The sequence below is a fragment of the Cricetulus griseus genome, chromosome 5 (genome assembly GCF_003668045.3).
Source record: "Cricetulus griseus strain 17A/GY chromosome 5, alternate assembly CriGri-PICRH-1.0, whole genome shotgun sequence".
NCBI classification, from domain to species: domain Eukaryota; kingdom Metazoa; phylum Chordata; class Mammalia; order Rodentia; family Cricetidae; genus Cricetulus; species Cricetulus griseus.
The window spans coordinates 4608991-4632016 of NC_048598.1; the positions used below are offsets into that span (position 1 = coordinate 4608991).

General features: G+C 47.5%; 1 protein-coding gene across 1 annotated transcript; it reads left to right on the plus strand.

Annotated features, from left to right (window-relative positions):
• Positions 1–20723: 20723 nt before the first annotated feature.
• LOC113830751 (ribosomal protein S19) lies at positions 20724–21247 on the plus strand. The gene has a single exon (XM_027418706.2). It carries the CDS (start codon positions 20758–20760, stop codon positions 21193–21195), a length of 438 nt encoding a protein of 145 aa, XP_027274507.1. The 5' UTR covers positions 20724–20757; the 3' UTR covers positions 21196–21247.
• Positions 21248–23026: the final 1779 nt, after the last annotated feature.

Consider the following 23026-nt stretch of genomic DNA (forward strand, 5'->3'; position numbering starts at 1 on the left):
CAATGCTAATGAGGCCAAGGTTATCCAAGGGCCAGCGGGTTCCCTTCTGTTCCCTCTGTGCAGAGCGCCTCTGTCAGCCGCCAGGCCTCTCACAGATGCAGGAGGAGGGGGCACAGCGTGGGCAGGAAGCTTCTCCCAGACAGATGGCTCCCCAGCTGTTTGTGCCGATGGGTAACTTCGGCTGCCACCGCTCAGCTGCCCCACTATAGGCCCTGTGTCCTCCAAAGCCTTTCCCTTTTGGAGTCCTGTGAGCCACCCCTCAAGCCCAGGGCTTCATGTGGGATGTCGCGAGGCATATAGCTTCCGACCAGCTAGGTGTCTTCCACAGGAGCCTAGAGCTGATACAATCAATGGCAGGTACGGGAGAGTTGGATGGGAATTCAGCTCGGCCTTTGTCTTTCAGGTGACGCTCTCGTGGTCATCTTACCAGTGTAATGGGCACATCAATCCTTGCCTTTGTCCCCTCCTGGCTTTGTCTGAGATCCAAGCCTGGATGGCTTGGTAAAACGTAAACTAGAGTTATGGGCCATCTTGCTTTTATTATGATACCCTCCTTGGCCTAGTGGCTACCGTCACCCATCATCTGTTGCCAGGGAAACACATTCTTTTATTCAGCATTGCACCTCAGACCCATTTCACATCCCAGTCATTTACCCACATATAAGGCCCTTAAGTTTTTGTCTGTGGAAGACAGGGATGTTTTGAGTTCCTTCCCCTTTTTCTTTTGCACCCCACACCCACTGCCCTCTTCCCATCATAGGAGCAGATCTGATGCCTGGCTCTGTGAGGTGAGATTCCCCAGAGACACGGAAGCACAGGAATGTATGCATGTAGGAATATAAACATACATCATAATATATGCACATAACTGACATATAAACATACATCGTGATATATGCACATAACCATATTGTTTGCTTGAGGGGACTGGCCTACATTAGGGTGGGCACTGCCGAGTTCTAAATGTGTAGCATAGGCTGGCAACTCAGATAAGAGCTACCCCTTCAGTGTTCAGATAAGATTGCTTCTCCGGCAAGATGTAGTATCTGTCTTCTTTTATTTTTCCCTCCCTCCCTCCCTCCCTCCCTCCCTCCCTCCCTCCCTCCCTCCCTCCCTCCCTTCTTTCCATTTCATGATGTTTGTGCCTCATGAATTCAAGGCAAACACTCTACCAACCAATCCATAATCCCTAGCTCAGTCTTTGTTCTGAAGGACTCAACTTGCTTAGTTAGATGAGACCTGTACACATGACGGAAAGTAACCTTTATTTAAGGTCAAACAATTGTTGATATTATTGTATGTTAAAAATACCTTCTCAGGAACCGTTACTTCAAGTAAAGTAAGGACTTAAAAAGAATGAGAAGCTGGCTCCCCTAGTGTCTTTAAAATGACATCTTTACTACTGTATGTGTGTGTCTGAGTGGATGTCTGGGCATGGGCACATAGAGTTTTCAGGAAGAGAGAACATGACTCCTGTCTGGGGCATTTTAGAGTTAAATTGGAACAAACCACTCACGTGTAAGTTTACTAACTGATCTTAAATTTCAGTTGCTGAAATTGCTGAGAAGCAATAAATAATTCTTCAGTAGAAAGATGTAAGATAGAAAGATCAAGCAAGATAATCTTAAAAATACATCAGAAAGGATTTTTTAAAGATATTTGGTTTGACCTATTATAGACTTGCCTGAAATTTAACCCCTGGGTATATATTTGAGCCTAGAAATTCATGTTGCATTCAGTCGAGATGCAAACTGTCTCTCCATCCCTCATCCCATTCTCTAGCCACTAAACAGAACAAGGGATGCCACAGATCTGAGACTCCCCATTTACAGGAGCTCGGAACAGAGAACTAACACCATCTAAGTTGGTAGCTATCTAGCTGTGTGGCAAAATGTGTCAGATCTCCCTTGGAACTTTACAACACAGTTGAATTGGAGAAACTGAGATCTCATCACGGAGCTACAGGCAGTACAAGCACAGCACTCTTCCTGTTGGTAATTTTGAGTTTCTAAGTCCTTCCTCCTCCTCCAGAGTTAGGAAGGAAGATGGTCACAGTTAGATATTGTTGAAAGATTGCGTTTGGGGGAGAGGTTTTGTACGAAGGATCAGGGATATGAGAGATTGTGAAAGAGCAGCCAGAAAACAGTGGTAAGAAAGGGGGCATCAGTACCCTGGGCAACAAGTTTGGCAAAATGGGAGAGAAGGCAGTGTTGAAGGTTCTACATGGTACACATAAGATGAAAAGATACAGGATGGAGGTCTTGGTAGCTTTCACCAGAACAGTTTAAATGGAAAAGACAGAAGGTGGATATCTGTGGACAAAGGACTAGCAAAGAACTTGGACAAGGGATGCTATGAGAGTAGACCATGTTAGCCAAATGTTTACAAAGAATGCTTGGCTTATAGACTGAGTAGACAGAGCCACCAAAGATGGCAAGTCTGTAAACAAACAAAAATAACAGAGCAAAGTCCGAGATGACAGGAGGCAGAAGGCTGCATGTAGATCGTCCTTGGATGAAAGGGAGAATCCTTAGAGATGAGAGGGAGAAGCCTGGGAGAAATGCAACATCCTAAGAGGACAGCAGAGGAACCTAGTGGAAGGCACATGCTGCCAGTTGGTATTGCAGGGCAGCTGAGGTGGGAGCCCAGACTCAGTCCCTGGCAAGGTTGACGTGTTGTCCCTGTGTCAAACTCACGGATATAGGTTCAAGAGTGGAAGAGGCAGATGGTTTAGTAAATTCTTAGTCACGGTGTGGGCAGGCAGGTGCAGCGATATGGTGATTTGGCAAGGCAGCTAGGGATGTGGGTAGGCATCAAAGAAGAGGTGGCCCCTCCTAGGACAGATAGTTCACTACTGAGGACTCAGAACTTTGGCTGCATGGAAAATGAACCACTTTGTGTTGTTGTGTTTCCATTTATCATCTTACTGTATTTACACAGGTTAGCGCTGCTGTTGGAAAAAGCTCTGTGGCTAGCCAAGATTTCCACACCACCCTTTGTGGAGAAGTGCCTGACCAAGCTATTTCGAACTGAGTATACCAAGCACAATGAGCAAGGCTCTAGAGCGGCAGTTTCACACAACGAACGTTTATGCCTTGCTCGTGTAAGGTCCACCGGGGTCAGGTCCTTCACTTAGGAACAGAAGTTGCTCCCAACGTGCGGCTCTTGAAAGGGCAGAAAGGATGGACCAGGTGCCCCGATTCTCAGGACCCAAAGCAGACGTGGTGCATGCATGCTCTCATGAGCCCCGCCCGAACCACCCTACAACTCCAGTGCAACCACACAGAAAGTGGTTGGAGACAGGAGGATTCCTGGGGCCAAGGAGTGGGGAAGGTAGGACAGTCATGACGCGCCTGCTGCCCAAGACTCAGGGCTGCTCCATCTCTGGAACTCACATAAAACCTGCCGAGTGAGTGCAGCAAATGCAGTGGGCAAGACCCGGACTATGAGTCTAATCCCAGCACTGGGGAGGCAGAGGCAGGGGCAGGGGCAGGGGAGATTCTTGGGGTTCTAGCCTATCCTAACTGGTGAGTTTCAGGTCCCAACAAAAGACTCTGTCTCAAAAATTAAGGTGAGCTGTTCCCAAGGAGTGCTATCCAAGGTTGTTCTCTGGCCTCTTCATGCATAAGAACATGTATGTGCATTCATCCCCCAATATACACCAACACACACATACACACACACACACACACACACACACACACACACACACACACGCTCACACTCGCACACATGTGCATACACACTCTCACACATGCTCACACACTCACACACCCATACACACACACACACACACGCTCACACGTGCATACACACTCACACACACTCACACACTCACACACACTCATGTTCACACACGCGCTCACACACACACACGCACTCACACTCACACACACATACACACTCTCTCACACACACATACACGCACACACACCCACGCTCACACACTTACACACATGCTCATGCTCACATGCTCACACACACAAACTATGAAGAGGAAGAGGAAGAAGAGAGGAGGGAAGTGAAGATGAGGAGGCAGACAAAGAAACATACACAGAGAAGCAGCCAGATGACTCAGGGAAGCTGAATGAGAGCTCCATCATTTCCCCCTTGGTCTGGCTAAGCTAGGGCCTGTCCACAGGAAATGGAAACAAGCGAGCTGCACCGCCAAATGGCCTGAGTGCTCAGCCCTGAGAGGCCACACAAGCTGCAAACAGGAATACATGGGAACCAAGTGTCCCCTGGGTTCTGGGGTCTTCCCAGCTTCCATCCTAGCTTGCACTAACACGCTGCTCAAGGCGCTGGGTGTTCACGGTGATTATTTCAAATGTTTCTCTAGACCAAGAGATGCAAAGAGGCCTCTGCCACAACAGACCCCACTCTTTGAGGCAACGTGTTCTTTCTTCCCAATTTGCTCAGTCAGTCCTGAACAACTTTTCATGGGGCTGCAGACACCACAGCCTGACAGCCATGCCGAGGCGTGTGGGACGCGACGGAATTGCTCTACAAGCAACCTTGCCAAAGGCCCTTTCGATGCACAAAGCTGGCTCGAGCTTTGTATATTGAGGGAGCTAAATCAATGTTAAACGCTTGGCTCTTTTCACAGGACAATGACCAGGACCTAAGCTGCGTCCTTCCTTTTTGATTGACACTTGAAACGCAGCGCGGGAATCAGCCAGAGGCGCTGCTACAAGCCGAACTCTCTGCTGGGAGAACCGCTGGTGACATCTGCAGAAGGGCCGACAAAAGGCAGTTGAAAGCTGTGTTTGTTGCTTCCCTCTCAGATCTGCCGGCTTTCATGCAGCTCCTTGCCTGCTTTAATATTATGATTCAGCACCTGGCTTTTTTGAACCTTGCTTTAAACTTCAAAAGGCGAGGTGGTATTAACAAACATGAAACGGAAAAGTGGCGGTAGTTTGATTTACTGTTGTCGTCTTATCAAGGGTTTTTTTTGTCACCAGCTGCCACGTTCTGTCATCTCTGGAACCATTATCATTTCTCTAAAATCTAAAAGAGTCCACTTAATAACGGCTTTGAATACAGGCAGGATCAGTAACATACACAGTTCTGGGGATGACAGGACCATCAAATGAAAAGAAAGATGTTGCCAAAAAAAAAAAATCCCCTCAAACCACACAAATAAGAGCCATAGTACTTTCTAGTGACCTTGATTTCAGAATTAAACAAATCAAATCCAATTCTATTGTTCCTTTTGAATTCCAGTGTAGAGTTTCCTTGAGAAGTTCCTCTTTGTTGTTGGGAGTAACAGGGTGGAAAAACAAAACCTGAAATCACAAGGCTCCTCTGCATGGAGAAGGAAGCGCCTGCACTCAGGGGTGAGCGCTGTAACCTCTGCTCGCTTGGCCACCGGGCTAATTACTGGCTGATTTTCATCATCTTTCTCCTCCATGGAGCTCCTGCCACACTTGACACTGACAGCCAGACCAACATTGCAAACCCCGCCCCCAGCCACCAAGGGGCGGCCGGTTCTGTGTTGTCTTTCTCAAGCACCTAAGGAAAGCTGTGGACCTCAGAGAACCTTCAGACTGAGTGTGTTACAGTGGAGTCTAGCAAACGAAGCTCACTGATCACTCTCTCGGGAACATGAAGAGACCACAGATCTCTCGGGAACATGAGCTTGGTCAGAGCCACGGGGGATCCTAGGGATCACCCAGGCCAGCATTGTGACTGTTCCAAGGACTTTTGTAAAAATAAGGGTACCTGATTCCTACCCACATCTGAGTCTATCACCCAGAGCTCACTATGGGCACCTGCATTTTAAACAGTTGCTCCCGGAGGTCCACACTTGCAGATGAGACAACAAGCAGGTGGCAGAGCTGGGTCCAAGGGCAAGTGATGAGGGAGGGTCCAGTGCCTTGGTTCCATGGCTGACTCAGGATGGAAACTGGAGAGTGTTTAAATGGGTGCTGCTTTTCAGTATGGGACAGGCAGAGTGCTGCTTGCCTGAGACACAAGCTACAACAACCCAAACTCACGGTTTTGTCTCCTCTGCTCCCTTGGGCAGGTCTGTGAAACTTCGCAGTCTGACGTCATCGGCAGGGAGTTTCTTTCCCTAATTCTCCCTACTATGGAGCGCTTCCGCTTAGAGCCTGGCGATGTCTGATGTGAAGGAAGTGACAGGTAGCAAACTTTAGGGAAGCCAGAGCTATAAAACAGGCACAGCTGCTGGTCACTGTCATCAAGTGCAAAACCTCCCATCTGCGGGTTGATCTCGTGTCCCCGCCCCCAGCTGTAGCCGGCATTTCTCTTTTCTGCTCTAGGGCCAGCCTTGCAGCCTTATGGCCCCATATTGGCAGAGTTCATAGTGAAAACCCACTGCTCTCTATGCCAAGGTGGCCTAGTGTTTACGTGGTCACTCCCAGGCACCTCACAAGCTGTTTGGGATGGGATGGGAACGAACACCCCTGGAGCCATCAGTGGTCAGTTCTTTAGATATTAGGACCGTGACAAAACCCCCAAATAAGAAAATCAACCCCAAGCAAAATCATGATCTCACTAGTACTGTGAATCAGATCCATGCAGATGGCATCTACAACAATGTCATCCAACAATGGCACCTGCTTTGATCTCCATACTAGCCCTAACCAGAGCAAGCAGCAGCCTGACATGCAGGGCCAAACAGAGTCAGTGGCAGAGATCCTGTGAGGGTCAGCAGTGCCTCCCATGGGCAAGGGGCTGTGTTGGTTTGTTAATCGTAAGACCGGATGGAATTGGTCAAATTGCTCAGCTTTCTCACTGAAAAATAGCCACGAGGCCTCGCAGTGTTTTGAGACTTGATGAGGTGGTCAACAGAAACTCACAATCACACTATCATGAAGCAATTGTGATTGCTCGCTAGGGGACAGGACTCAAGAATTTTGAGACAAGAAGCTATGTCTATTTTTCACTCTTCAGCCTGGCAACCGGCTCTGCAAGATGGATCCACCTTCCCAATGTGGTCCAAGGAAGGGATATGCATCCCCTCAGGGAGAAAGGGGAGGAGGAGGGGACACCGGGAAAGCAGAAGTGGAAGGGAAGCCTGGTGGGGAAACCAGAGGCAAAGTATCCCAAATCTCAGATTATCTTTTCAAAGTTTTCTCTTTTCTTTCCTTCCCCATTCTCTCTTCCTTCACCTGCTGTGCCCCCATCTCCGACTCTCTCCCTTCCATACCACTAGCATTGTGACCTACTGTAAAACTGTCTCATTTTGATCACAAAGGTGTTTATCCCCCCCTCTACTAGACTTTATAGTTGTTCCTCTTGGTAGAGATCTATTTCCCTGTTTCTGTACTTCCTACTGTCAAAGGCTCAGCATGCCAATGGGGTTCTGTGGTAGTTTGGTGGTGAGAGATGCCAGACTAGGGTTCGGAAGCCACGGGCCAGCCGCATCTTTGCCGAGTATATGCCAGGCACCTCGGACAACATTGTGTAGCCATTCTGAAACTCTGCGTTTTTCTTTTGTAAACTATGACTAGAAAACATCCTTGCCTGCTAATCTTCTTGGCAGTCTTCAAGGAGGGAATGTGTGTGCAACAGCTCTGTGGGCTGCTCGTCCAGTACACCTGTGAATGGAGGCTAGCCCAGCTCTGCAAAGTGGCTCTACCTCGCCACTGTGCTCTGAGGAAAGGACATGCATCGTCTCAGGGGCCTGCCCCACTGTCCTCTGACCTAGCTCCCCAATTCTTCCTCCTGAGTCATTATATTTCTCATTAAAATTTGAGAGTCATCATTTGGGGTGACCAAGTGACCACCTTCAGCCATCCTTATAAAGAAGCCTGTGGTCCTACAAGAGTTTACTAAAAACAGCTTGGCTAGTGTTTGTATTTCAGAAGAACACAGGGCAGAGAGCTGATAGAGAGGAAAAGGAACGAAATTCATTTCAGTGGCGGTTTGGAGTCACACCAAGGGCCTGAGCCTGGCTCTGCCCTTTGCAGACTACCTTGGGCAGACAATCCTCTTATGCTGCCCATGTCCATCTTATCTACTCACGACTCCTCCGCAAGTGTTAGTCTGTAGGTCACACATGTGAGGTTCTGTTCTAGTTAGTAAAGCACTTACACCCCTGCCTGTAGCGAGCCTGCACTCTAAGGAACTCTAACTGGGGAGACAGATTAGAACAAGAAAATGCAGTAAGGGGCCAGCAAGAGGGCTCAGTGGATAAAGGTGTTTTCTACCAAGCCTAAGGACCCATGTTTGATTCCCAGGACCTACACGGTGGAAAGAGAAAGGAGATAACTGACTCTCATGAGTTGTCATCTCACCTCCACATACACACACGCACACATACACACATGCACACACACACACACACACACACACACACACACACACACACACACAAATAAATACATGCCAAGGAGTAGGGATATGGAGTTTTCTTTGCATTTGGGGTGTCATAGCTCATATGACTTGGTTATTCATAGGTTAGATTTTCCCGAGTAGGGTTGAGCATCTTAGCCTTGGATCGGGTGTGGGGATAAGGAAGGAGTTGAAGATCCTGGAAGGGCTAGCTGAGGGTGGGGTAGACGAAGGAAGAATTCCTTACTGGTGGGGCAGGGTTCTGCTTTAGACACAATATACTTCTAAAAATGTTATGACAGAAAATCCAACAAGAGATGAGCGGGGCATCTGCCTGCTGGCGGATGGGATGACGCACGGAAACTGTCTCTGTGTGATCTAACACTGAGCTCAGTAAGTTGTACCTGTGTGGAGACCAGACAGACCTATGAACCCAAGCTTTGAGCTGGGATGATTCTTGTACAGTTGAGAGGTAGGCAATCACCGGGAGGAAGAGGACGGGACCCCAGCGTGGGTAAAGCACAAATAAAGAAAGAGAGGCAAGCAAGCGGGGACCGAAGGTGTTCCTGGGATGTCTCAGGGCTCAGCCGTCCTTCTCAAGGTGTCACAGTAAAGCCAGAGACTATTTACCAAGGGCTGCAAGGTCCAACAGTTTCTCCTGTAAAAGAGATTGCTTTTATTTTCAATTTCATTTGACCAACTTAACAACCCAGTAATGGTCACGATGTAGAAGCTATATAGGAATGACTGCTTTGGTCCAGGGTGCCCAAATGATCAGCAGTGGCCCCCGTTCTCTCTCTCTCTCTCTCTCTCTCTCTCTCTCTCTCTCTCTCTCTGTGAAGATGTAGTCTTAAGAGTGTGAAGGTTCTGAGCCACGGCGGCATTCGTGTTACCAAAATTCAAATGGTTCTGTTCTGTGTCCAGTGTTTTATTTGTAAACTAGACATGCACACAAGCAGTGTTGGAGCCATCGCTTCTCGCTGGTTTAGATGAGTGCAGAGGCCACTGCTGTCAAGGAAAACTTGACTTGATTCCTACTATGGGGAAGGCATAATACGTGTGAGAACAGCAAAGCCAGCCATGCCCCACCCCATAGCCCATGCACTTTCACCAACATCCCATCCCTGCCCCGCCCCTCTCCCATAGCCTGATCAGCTTCATGAGCAGCTGGGATGGAAATGAGGCCTCTAGGAAACTTCAGAGTTAATCACGCCTAATGGTGACAGGGATTCAGGAGAGGGAGCCACTGGTCACTTATCTGACATCACACAGATGGCTCACACCAGAAACTCCCTTGCAACATTCCAAGGTGTGTCCCCCAAAATCAATCTGCCAAGGAGCCCTTGGAAACTGAGGGCTCTGAGGGGGAGTTCAGGTGTGTGAACTCAGGATGTAGGGAGAGGGGATCCTCTCTGAGCTTTCTGCTTTTCATGTAAGATGTGAAAACCAATTCCTCAACCACAGCACGGGCACGTCACACACACACACACACACACACACACACACACACACACACGTGTGTGCACAGGCATGTCACACACACACACACACACACACACACACACGTGTGTGTGTGCACAGGCATGTCACACACACACACACACACACACGTGTGTGCACAGGCACGTCACACACACACACACACACACACACACACACACACACACACGTGTGTGTGTGCACAGGCATGTCACACACACAATGCCCACTAGTGCACTTGTGCACACAGGCATACAAAGCTCTCGGGGTTGACGTTCATACATCCTCCTGTTTCTCCGGTATTGTTTAACAGGTGTGTAGAGAAACAGAGGCCACCAAAACCCTTACAATTCAGTCTCTTAGGACAGTCACTTGGCCCTCATTAGAGACTCAATAAGAAGTAATCACCAGAAGTGGTATAAAAAATGTCCAACAGTTGAATTTGGAGTAATTAATCTATTTGAGAAAAAGAAAAGCTTACATTTGGCTATTGGTTCTTATACATTTTCCCTTCAGCTGCGGGCCAGTTATTAATTATTCCTTTCTTCCCTTGTAGATGACTAGAGCCCAGAAAGACCACAGATCTCTGTTATCTGCCCATCCTATTTCCAGAATCCAGGACAAGGCCTGGTGTCTTCTGGTTTGCTATGAAGTATTTGTTGATTTGATGACTTTGTATATTCAGGTCCAGGTTTTGAGGAAGTTAGACTCTCTAGAAAGAGCCTGAGCTATCCCATGAGCAGTCAAGTTACTACAGATGGAACCCAAGGCCACACATGTTGGTTTAGCAGTTGTTATCCTGTGGTCTGTCCTGGCAAATGCTGGGTCACCATATGAACCTTCAGTCCTTCCTAATCCTAGTCAGACATGTTTGCAAAGTCACAGAAGTTTTAGACAAATGCTTTCACCCAGGAAAAACATGTATCGGGATAAAAACATGTCCTTTAAGATGATAAGGTATTCTCTGAAGTCGAGTTGATAGTGCAGTGTGGTTGACTGCGTGTTAAATCTGATCCACCAGAACAGTGACAAGAAAAATGAGAAAAGGTTTCTTGATAAAGCTGTTAGCCCATGCATACATCATCCCAGCCTCTTGCTGCTGTCCTGGAACAAATCAGACTCCCAAAGGCTTTTGCTGACTACGACTGTTAAAAGAAAGGGTTATATCCCAGGCTAGAAAACAATTCCTTTGGATGTGTGGCTTCCAGTTCTCTGTAGAGAAAGAGAAACTTACTACTTCAGAGAATCCAAACCACAGTCACCTAAGAGCTCTGAGATGGGTGGGTGTTTGCTTCAGAAACCACCCTGACCACTTTTCCTTGGGATGCAAAGTGAGTTAGAGGAGGGGGTCTCTGGGGAGGGGGCATCTTACTCAGAATGCTGCTGTCACCACAGACAGTTTGTAGAAGGAGCCCTGGCGGTGGCTGATCTGGGTTTGGAGGGCAGATTGCTCATCCCTAGTTCTAGATTGGTTGAAACGCTGGACATAGATATTAACTTTCTTTTTCAATCCATCATGTCATATTTTAATTATGGGCAACTCTGGCTTTGGAAAAGTCTGTACTCTTTCTCTTTATCATTCTCGGTGAGCAGGATGGGGGAAGACTGCCTTCCAAGGGAAAGCTCTAATGGAAACCATGTGGCCTTGAGCCATGATGCTGTGTCCAGTGGGAAACATGGAGTCTGAAGGGCCACCCTAGGGGAAGGACAAAGGAAGCTTTCCCTAACCATAGCAAGAGGGAGCAGGAGAATCACAGATACATTTGCTACAAGGTCCACTACTCAGGGTTCATCCATGAAGCAGAAACTCCCAGCCACGAGGAGAACAGAGCAGCTGTTCTGAGTCATTGTCACTGAAGTGGAGAGATGGGAACCAAAGGTCCCAAAGACGTTGGCAATCATCTGCCCTAGTGGCTGTCACCATCACTATAAACTGGTCAATACAGAGGAGATTGCCTGTATCAGGGAGGGAAGTGGCTGCAGTCTTTCTTTTAAACAATGTCTTCACACAGCAGTGACTCTGGCCCACAGTCCATGATGGTACATCATGGATGTGTCTAATTTAGCAATTTGCAGCCCCGAGACAGACTGTGATCATTTAAAGAGGATGACACTTCATTTAAAACTGTCAGTCAGCTATCGATGAGGTCAGACAGAAAACAGGTGAAAAGAACCGAGGCCCTTCCGGTGGGAGCGGCAAGGACTCCAAGAACCATGCAAAGAAATCTATACAACTTGGGCTTGGATATGAGTGCACCTCTCCACCAATCACTCTTCCTTGGAGGCTGCTCAGGTATGAGCAAGGAGGAAGACTTAACTTGGCATTCTAAGAGGTGGTGCAGGCTGGAAACAGTGTTTGGAAGACTCTTCAGGGATCTTTTAAAAAGGAAAGTTAGAGTTGACGTCAAGGTACTTGTTGATGCCTAGAGTGGCCAGCCTGGGCCATAACAAATTCACACTCTAGGCATCAACACATCATATAAGGCTTTCATGAAGCCTAGCAATAGGTGCATGTGGGCCATAGGGCTGGATGCTCTTTCTAAACTCCCGGGAGTGTGTCCCGGTGAGAAAACGCCTTCTATCTTTACATAAATTTCAGTGTGGCTGACTCCCTCACTCAGCAATGGAAAAATAAGAGTCCAGTGAGACACCTGGCGAAAGGCAGCACTGTGAACTCCCGCTGTCCTCAATTATCTGGTAAAGACACCATCACCATAAGTCCACGGAGTATTTTGTGTGTACAGATTGATTGGAGTCTTAACCTTGGGCTTGCTTCTCAGCGCCCCCAGGAGGTTTGAAGCAGACAACCAACCGTACCATCCAGGCGGAGAAGCAGACCCGCTCAAGGCCATGGAATGAATGGAGCTTCAAAGCAAGCCCTCTCTACTTCATTGCTGCTATTACTTCCAGGACTCTGTTGGCCACCACCGGCCTTCAGACCTCCCTGTGCACAGGAGCAAGATGGTTCTGGGCTTTAATGGCTCTGCACTTAGCATGGCGTGTTCTAGTACAGCTCACTGTCGTTTGGCTGAACCTAGGAGATGTATTGAAGCTGTTAGGAACAGTTGAAAGATCACAGACAAGATAGCCTGTTTTGGCCACTAACTCTTCAATTCCCCAACACTGTGCCCCTGGCCCTCCCACCCTTTCCTCCTGCTCTGCGGCCCATGGTGCATCTCAAAGAACATTTACACCTACAAAAGAGAATCACAGAGCCTATGAAGAAGACTCAGGCAAGTCCAGAGCTCCGGGATATTCAACCGTTTTGAACACGCGCCTTTGATACCCTCTCCAGTTTAATTGGAAGACTGAGATTTAGAGGCAAGCAAAGTCAGGTGAACATAGCACTGGGACTCAAAACGAGTGTGGACCTTCCCTCTGTCTCTTCTCTTCCCGTCGGCCACTGTCACCTGGTCTACAGGCAGGCCAGCTCTCATCTCAGCTGGTCAGCTGTACCCAGAGTCTAAGTAAGTCTAACAAAAACCCCAGTTAATGCTTCAAATGCCAGATTGCCTTCCCCAAACTCCCCTCCTGCTTTCATTGGAGACCTATGTCAAAATCCAGTCCTTCCTTTAGCTGGGTAGGACACTGGGCTCTTCTCTTTTGTAATGTATTTATTTTTATTTTATGTGCATTGGTGTTTTGCCTGCATGTGACAGTGTGAGGGTGTCAGATTTTGGAGTCACAGACAATTGTTAGCTGCCATGTGGGTGCTGGGAATTCAACCAGGTCCTCTGGAAGAGCAGTCAGTGCTCTTAACTGTGGAGCCATCTCTCCAGCCCTGACACTGGGCTCTTCTATGGGTCGATATTTTGTGGAATGGAATTTCTCTCTCACACAATTACATGGTGTCATAACAAATAGACAAAAATGAACATGAATGTGTTGATACAGTACAATCCAGATCCAGAACAGTACAGAAGTACTCCCAACTTGTCAAGAATTTAAAAGCCAAAATTTTCCATGGTGTTTCCAAGACTTAAGGAAACTTTCAGGTAGCAACTCTTTACCTCAAAGCCGTCATCTACCTTCAGGCATCTCAGGTCTTCCTGGCATTTGTGGCTCCTGGACAGTCATGGTTTGAATCTGAGCAGGCAGCAGGGTTTCACCCTACTCTGGGTGGCCTCAGTTGTCACACTGTAGGTGAAAAAGAAAACAGAAAAACCAGGAGTGTAAGGAGAAAGTGACTTTCCCCCTTTTCCTTGGTGAGCAGGGGAGGCACTCAGTTCCCTGTTCCCTGTATGATCTCTCTCCCTGCCTAAAGAAACCAATTCCCCTTTCTCCCTGTGTGGAATTATAGGTTCACTCAAAGGATGGGTGAGCCTTGGTGAGCTGTTGGTGCAGGGTGGTAATTTTGCAATCCACCCTAGCTGAAGTAAGTATAGCCCTACACCTGCCCTAGCCCCTCAGCCCCCACTTAGGTGAAAACACTTTGCATATAAACAAACTCCTCTCAAAGACACCTCAACCTTGACATTTCTTTCTCCTTTCTCCAACTTGCTTCCTTTTCAAACACCTCTTGCCCGCCTGCCATGCTCCCACCTGAGGCCCAATTATCAGAATAATAATTAACAGGCTCTCATTATTTAGGATCAAACAATGCCCCCCTAATGAAGCCAGGAATAGCCAATGTGATCCCTGAAAACCGGGCATGAGCTTTTCTTACACCTTGGGGCATCTAATCCACTGAAACCCTGCAAAGGCCTGGATAACATTGAGTCAAGGGCAGTTAATGGATACCCGAGCACAGACTAAAGTGCTCCAAGCATGTCAGTCAAGACTAACCGGAGGCAAAAACATCAAAATGCAGGTTGGAGTTTTGACATTCCTGCAGGCTCTGAACGCCTCGCCAGTAAATTTTTAAAGTCAATATCCCCTTATGTTCCCGACCACTCTTCTGTCTGATGAGTCGGCCCAATGCGGGTGTGATTGAACTAGGGAGAAAGCACGACTTTAAAGGCAGCTTTGAATGTGTGGGGGGCAGAAGGAGGTTCAGGGTATGTGTTTTGTGTGTGTGTTTTCTTTTCCTTTTTTTCCAGAATTGTCTGTGATAGTAATGAAGGCAGTGTACACAGATTATCACAGGCTGCGTCTTTCGACTTCAAGGTTATGTGATTAGAAAAGGAGAAAAGCGACGAGATTAGAAAAACCGCAGAACATTTTGAAGGAAAGCTTTTTTACAAATTATCCATGTGCCGAATTGACACAGAATCTGATAGATGGATCTTCTAATGTTTGGAAATGGATAAATGCAACAATGCAAACAGAAGCAACTGGCAGAAGTTCAAAACCCATATTAACTATTCTAATTCACTTCAAGCCGTTACATGTACACACGCACAAACACACACACACACACACACACACACACACACACACTTAATCATCACACACATACACAAAACAAAACATGGCCACTCTATCTATAACTGTACGGACAGCATGAGGCTTGTTGTTTATTTCTGGAGTGGTGGCAAACCTTTGCCTCAATAGCCTTCTCTTCTCAGGTGCGGAGGTCTGTGATGGGAACAAGCCTTAGACATCTAAGTGGAGAGGCTAAGGGTCAAAGAGCCGACTGGAAACTCAAGTCACAGCTTAGTTCTTCTTTAACAAAGAAACAAAATTAAATTCTCCTGTATCCAAACGTAGTCTGGTTTAAATTAAAATTCCAGTAAAAACCACTGCATTTGCATATCTGAGGAGCAGACAGCCTGGGGAAGAGAGGGCTCCTGTCCCACCACACTGGAAAGTGTGCCCTGCCTGTACCTGCAGGGAAGAATGGGACCACCTAGCCTGAGGAGATGCTGCTGCTCTCTGAAAGTGTCCTTGCTCCTTTGCAAAGGCAAAAGCGATGCTGAGGCCAGGACGAACTTTACCCTATGTAACTGGAAGCGTTGAGTGGGTAGCGTCTAGACATATTTAGATCAACTGGATGCCACCTGACTCAGGTCTTCCAGATATTAAAAATATAAATAGACCATAATTGTGCTCTGGGTCAGACTCAGCCCTTGTGGACCTCAAGTGGTGACTTCAGTTATGTTTGAGTGAAGGACATCGTGTTTAAAGTGTAGCGATGTCTCCAAAACGTAAGATGTCCTTAGTAAGGTATCAGATGTTAAAAAAAACCCATTACTTGTGACATTATCTACATTTTAAGGTGATTTTGGGATTCAGTTTATATTAAATGAGACTCTGATCATGAATGCCAGAAGGTTTCTTCCCACGCGGATCTTGGTAAACCTCCTGCATGAAGACAGGAACCCCATGCTTCATCTCTTCATCCCACCACTGTTCACTCGTCTCACGCTGTGTGAATGCATGGACACAATGTAGCCAGCTGCCTCATACTCCTCTGTCACAAACTAAACCAAAACAAGCTCTTACACCCCCCCCCCCAGTGGCTTTTGTCAGGCATTTGCCACAAAAGTAACTAATACAAGATAAATCCGTAACTAAAACAGACTAACACAGTAAACTTAATCGCACTGTGTGTTAGGTGATGTGTTATAAGGAGGGGAAAATGCTATTAAAGAGGACAATAGGGGTCAGAGATGTGCAGGGAAGATGGGTGACTCCTCTGACGCTCGGCTCATGGCTAGGAGGAAGGAGCCTGTGGGGAAACAGCGCGGCCCTGCAGGACCTGAGAGGACTGTGGGGCCTGGGGACAGAAAGGAGCAGCTAGTGGGAGAGATGATAGCAAGGCGGGGAGGCAGAGGGATGCCCTGGCCAGAGTGGGGAGGAGAGATGAAGTCAGACCTCGTTTGTCTTCGCTTCTTTGGTGTCTTGCGTGGTTTGGTACCTGGAACATCCTCAGAGGTTCTTAGTGAATGAGTGAGGGAAGGGCGTGTTTAGGAAGGTCTTCTGACCCAAGCCTCCCACTGTGTGTTGACATACTCCACAACCAGCCCTCCCCGGTCATTCTTTGGCAGCTTGGTCCCTGTGGAGACTCCAGGAAGAAGAGGTTCCAGGGTTCAGTAAGTTCTGCACTTGGTGCATGCACAGCTCAGGAAGTCCTGCAGGGAAGCTGGCTGAATGGTGGCTCATGTAGCCGGAAGGTACGCAACTGCAGCGCCCACTCCACCACCTCAGTCACACTCTCCCTGTCCTTCTGTGACTCGGGGTCTTCTGTGGGAGGTGATGACCTATGTGGAGCTGACACTCAGTCACTCCCAGAGGCGTGAACTCTGTCTCCAGTCCCTCAAAGCCAAACCACCCTTCTCTGGACATTTCTCTTGAAATTCTCCTGCTATATTGAGAGGAATAAGATCTGCCACGTTGTAATATCTGTCTATTGACCGGGGGGGGGGGGAGGTCTTATTAAAATAATCTGGGGTTATAGTAGGGCTTTAAGATGCTTGTTTGTTTTAGGGTTAAGTCCCTTGCCACTTTCCACTTGACGCACAGTGTCTGAGTCTTCCATTCTTGTTTCTGAATCTAAATGACCTGCCTCTCAAGGCTCTCTTGAGGAAGAGATGAAATTAGGGCAGAGACAATGCCTAGGCGTGTGCCTGTGAGGTTGCGGTCACTCAGTTTGTCAGCGAGTGTTAATTGGTAGCTAACACACTCTGGGCTTATCTGGGAAATGGCCTCTGGCATGCCTGTGGAGAGTCATCCTGATAAACATCTTGTTAACTGGGAGATCCTGGGCATCACTGTTCCCCAGCTGGGAAGTGAGGCAAGTGGAGAAAGGCAGCCCAGGAGCTGCATGCAGCCCTCACTCTCTGCAGCTCCTGGATGTGGGAGTGTGTGTCCAGCTGCCTCAGGCCCCTGCTGCCTTCACTGCCCCTTCATGATTAACCGTAGGCTTGTACCTGGTGCCAGAAAATGCAGAACTCGCCTTTCTTCCTTAAAGTCACTTTAGTGAGAGTGTTTTATCATAGCAATAGGAAAAGGAACTAAAACAACCAGTAAGAATTACCTCCCTTGTATGCCCTCTTTCGCAATTCCTTTCACAAGTGTGGAGAGAATAACCGAGTTTCTCCAGAGCCTTCTCTCCACCAGGCTAAGTTCCTCTGAGCACTGATATGGACTGTGACCTGCAGATGACACTGTACAGTGGCCACAGGTGGGGACTCCTGAGCACCAGACTAGAAAGCTCACATTGCTCATAAACTGAGAATTCCATAATAACTTGAAGTCTTTTCAAGTTCTATGGAAAGCATTGCACTTTACAAATACATTGTAAATTTATAAATGCCTTTTTTTCCAGGTCACTGTTTTAAAGAGGGTGTGTGTGTGTGTGTGTGTGTGTGTGTGTGTGTGTGTGTGTGTGTGTGGTGTGATAAATAAATAAACCCAGAGACTGAAGCTAAAGATCAGAAAAGTAAAGCAGCCAGCCACTAGCTCTTACCTCTACCTCAGACTAAAAGGCGATCCTCTGTCCCGCGCGCTCTGTATTTCTCGCCAGCAAGAAATACACGCAGGACACTCGGATCCTTCTGCAGACAAGCTTTAATGCATCTTGAGAGTAAAAGAGCATAAGCTTCCCAGAGCGGAGACTGAGCGGAGACCCCGAGCCAAGAATCCCGTCCCCTAATAAAGGCTGGCAACCGCCGCCTCGGACGTGTCACCCCATGATTGGCTGCAGCTCATCCGGCCATATGACGCCACGGAATAGGCAGAGATCAAGGAATGGAAAATTACCCAGCGCCTGCGCAATAATCTTGTTTACATTCGGTGCCTGTCGGATGCAGGCGCCATCTTGTAATGGAGAATGCAGGGACGGCTCCCTACAGATCCCCCTTTTTTATTAATTAATGATAAGGCTTTATATTTTTACAAGCAAATAGGTCACCCAAATGTTGAGGGATAGAGGCAGAGGTTGAACCTTCCCAAAATCAAACATTAAGACTGTGTACGGGAGTCGCGACTAGGCTGTTAGCTTGACCCGAAGCACTCTCGACCTGTCCTCTGCCGTTTTTCTGGGAAAGGGAGTCTCAGGGCAGGTAACCCTTATGCAGGTCAACGTGCCTCCCAGAGAAGCCTGCATATTGGGCAACTCTCTGTGCGATGCCTTGCTCGACATCCCTCATGGGCTGCTCAAGCCAGGCACTCTACCCTGTGCAATGAGCCTAGGCTCCGGGTGTGCAAGAGCTGTCTGGCCAGCGGCCTATTGCTTAAGCATAGTTAGCCAAATATCAGTGGAAGCCCCTTGTTCCAAAGCTACAAGCGCTTGGGCGATAACCACCTTGTCTCTCTTAGTTTGAGCCCTGAGCCTACAGACCAGCCAGAGAAGCAACATCAATCCGCAGCAAACGGCTGCACCAAACAATCCCACCTCCACCCATTCCTTAAAATAGGAGACAGCTGAAGCAATCCATGATGACAGTCCCTCCGTCAAGGACAGGAGTTAATCTGGATAATTCCCGGGGGGAGGGTGGAGTTCCGACTTTTGAAGGTCCGAAGAGGCTCTTCAGGTTGAGTCTTTCTGGGATCCACAGGGGATTCTCTTTATCCTGTGGAAAAACACATATCGCTCCCCTGGATCTTATGAGAATAGGATCCGGGCCTCTCCAAAGACCAGTTAAGACATCTTTTCATTTTACCATCTCCTTAGACCTTTTAGGTTCTGAGGTATGACGCTTGGCCACTGTATGGCCCTGAGCGTCGGTGTTTAGAAAATTAAGGGTAAAGAGTGCCATGGATATTGCAACTCTTGGCACCGAGGGTAAGGATGCTCCCATTCCCTCCTTTTGTTTGATTAAATAAGACTTAAGTGTGCGATGGGCACGTTCCACAATGCCTTGTCCTTGAGGGTTATAAGGTAGGCCAGTTAGATGGGTAATTTCCATCTGTCTGTAGAAGTGCTGGAACTTTTGAGAGGTATAAGCCGGCCCATTATCTGTTTTTAAGAAGCACACAGGTGGCTAGGTAAAGTCTTATTTCTGTAATACAGCTGAACTTCCTTAAACAGTAGCTTAACTTCTTTCTGAGGCAGGGTTTTTCTGTGACTTTGGAGCCTGTCCTGGAATTTGATCTGCCGGACCAGGATCTTATAAAGATCCATCTGCCTCTTACTCCCGAGTATTAGGATTAAAGGCGTATGCCGCCAACGCCCTCAACTTAAAGGCGTGTGTCACCAACATAATAGATTAGCATCTTTTACAAAGCAAGAACTTTACATTGTCAGGCTTTGCTTAAAAATAATTCTAAATTGAAGCTCTTTAAGTACAAACATTAATAAAATCAAACATTTGAAAACTGGTTTTAAAAAGAAATTTAAATTTCCTTAAGGTCTTTCTTTAATATATAGAAGCTTTAACATTTTAAATCTTAACTGAAAAACTTGTTTCTAAGATGGTACCTCTAATTTCCATGCGGTAACCTTTAGTCAAGATGGCGGTTTAAGTATCCTTTTCTTAACTTTAGCAAAATGGCTACCGTCAGTCATGTGACCAGCTACAAAATGGCCATACCAGGAAATGGAACATTTTAAAACAAGCATACATAAATTACTTGAGCATCTTTAGGATATGAGGCTTTTCCCAGGCACCCCAGGCCTCTAAGAAGTTTTGAATAACATGTGCGGCCTTTTCCCCTATCAAAGACTGGGAAAGCCATCTGTAACTTTCTCCGCTCCTCTGATGGTAAAAAGGAGTCGGTACCAAATAGTGGGGGTGCTGATGGAAGCACACCCGCTGGCATTTTTGGCAGCCGATATCTATCGGGGTGGTATCGTGCTGCTTCTTTCTCTAGCTCTGCTTCCTTGCTAGAGTCTAAAATCTCAGAGTCTGAGCTGCTCAGCTCCAAGGCTTCCAGTTTCGTTGCAGGGCAGAGGCTAGGTTTCGAGTCCTCATCTCTCCTAAATTTACCGGGGTGTGACCGGTTATCTCCTATTTTCTCTCCCTCCATTTTTGTTTCTTTTTCACCTAGCTGAGCTGTTTCCTCTAAAACTTTATCTCTTGAGCTTTTAGAGTCATCAGAGCTATCAAGATTTAAAGCTTTGCCCTTTCCCCTGGCTGGCAGCGCGGAGGCCGCACGATGCCTGGAGTCACTGTAAAAGACGTTAACCAGCAGGAGTTCGTCAGAGCCCTGGCAGCCTTCCTCAAAAAGTCCGGGAAGCTGAAAGTCCCCGAATGGGTGGACACAGTCAAGCTGGCCAAACATAAAGAGCTTGCCCCCTATGATGAGAACTGGTTCTACACACGAGCTGCTTCCACAGCACGGCACCTGTACCTCCGCGGTGGTGCTGGGGTCGGCTCCATGACCAAGATCTACGGAGGACGGCAGAGAAACGGTGTCAGACCCAGCCACTTCAGCAGAGGCTCCAAGAGTGTGGCCCGCCGCGTCCTCCAAGCCCTGGAGGGGCTGAAGATGGTGGAAAAGGACCAAGATGGGGGCCGCAAGCTAACACCTCAGGGACAGAGAGATCTGGACAGAATTGCCGGACAGGTGGCAGCTGCCAACAAGAAGCATTAGAACAAAGGATGCTGGGTTAATAAATTGCCTCATTCATAAAAAAAAAAAAAAAGATTTAAAGCTTTAAACTTATTTACAGAATCATCTAACAAATTATTCACTCCCTTGTCAGTAGACATCCCAGGAGGTCCTTTTTTCTTATTCACTCCCTTGTCAGTAGACATCCCGGGAGGTCCTTTTTTCTTATATGTTGTTGTTCTTAAAAAATTATTCACTCCCTTGTCACTAGACATCCCGGGAGGTCCTTTTTTCTTATATTTTATTGTTAGGCGCGCCCCATCTCTCACCACATTCGGTTTCTGATATATAATTTTGGACTTCTTTAAGATTGCTACAACAGTGAGAAAAGTCAAAATAGCTCCTAGTAAAAGCATAGAAGCCTCTATATTAACCTCCCACAATAGCAACATTCCCAAGCCAAAGTCCAGAAAAATCATACCTCTCCGAATTTACCACCCTGCAGTTCTGAATCCGCCTTGTAGCCAAGGGGTCTCCGCGGTGCTGGAGATGTTCATATGTTCCCGGGTTTCGGCACCATATGTCCCGCGCGCTCTGTATTTCTCGCCAGCAAGAAATACACGCAGGACACTCGGATCCTTCTGCAGACAAGCTTTAATGCATCTTGAGAGTGAAAGAGCATAAGCTTCCCAGAGCGGAGACTGAGCGGAGACCCCGAGCCAAGAATCCCGTCCCCTAATAAAGGCTGGCAACCGCCGCCTCGGACGTGTCACCCCATGATTGGCTGCAGCTCATCCGGCCATATGACGCCACGGAATAGGCAGAGATCAAGGAATGGAAAATTACCCAGCACCTGCGCAATAATCTTGTTTACATTCGGTGCCTGTCAGATGCAGGCGCCATCTTGTAATGGAGAATGCAGGGATGGCTCCCTACAATCCTCAGATTGCTCCCGCCTTCACTGCTCCTCAGATTTACTCAGACTGCTATGCTCTCCTCAGCGTGGCTGGAGAATATATGCCTTCCTCTCCTCAATGTGATTGGAGAGTGAAAGCCAGCCCCGAGACTCTGATCCTGTCTTAAATACCTTTCATGAGTCCCGGGATTAAACTTGTGTGATCCCAAGTGCTGAGATCATCTTTGTGTGAACTGTCTCTCTTTAGGACTGGATATATTTCATGTAGCTCAGTATGGCCTTAAACCAACAGAGACCTGTCTACCTCTACCTCCCAAGTGGTGGGATTAAAGGTGTGTGCCACCACCGCCTGGCTTCTATAGCTTGTGGCCGACTTTGCTTCCTGAATCCTTAGGCAAGCTTTAATAAATCGATCATAAATAATATATCACCACGAGTGTGTGTACATATTCATGCGTGTGAGTACAATGCAGGCTCCTGTATATCCTGGAAGGAATACAGAAGTCAGAGGGCAGCCTGAGGGTGTTAGTCCTCAGTTTCTACCCTGCTTGAGATGATCTCTTGTGTGTCTGTGTGTGCGTGTGTGTGAGCTAGATGTCCCACAAGCTTCTGAGGATTTTCCCATCTCCAGTTCCCACCTCTTAGTAGGAGTGCCGGCCTCACAGATATGTGCTGCCACACCCTGCATTCTGGGAACTCTGGTTTCACCCTTAAGCAGCAAGCACTTTACCCACTGAGTCCTATACATTGAACTTTTCAGTGTTTATCACACATGTTTTCTCTATTAGGAAGTGATTCAAAAATATGCAAATCCTGTTGGCCATGAAGTTAAATTCGTATAGTGTTGTCTTGGTACTTGGCTGACATGCTCTACCCCACAAGGGCCACACCCCACATACCTGCCAGAAGGAAGATGCCTCACTTCTTTGCTTTTTTCCTGTTTCGTAGAAATGCTGA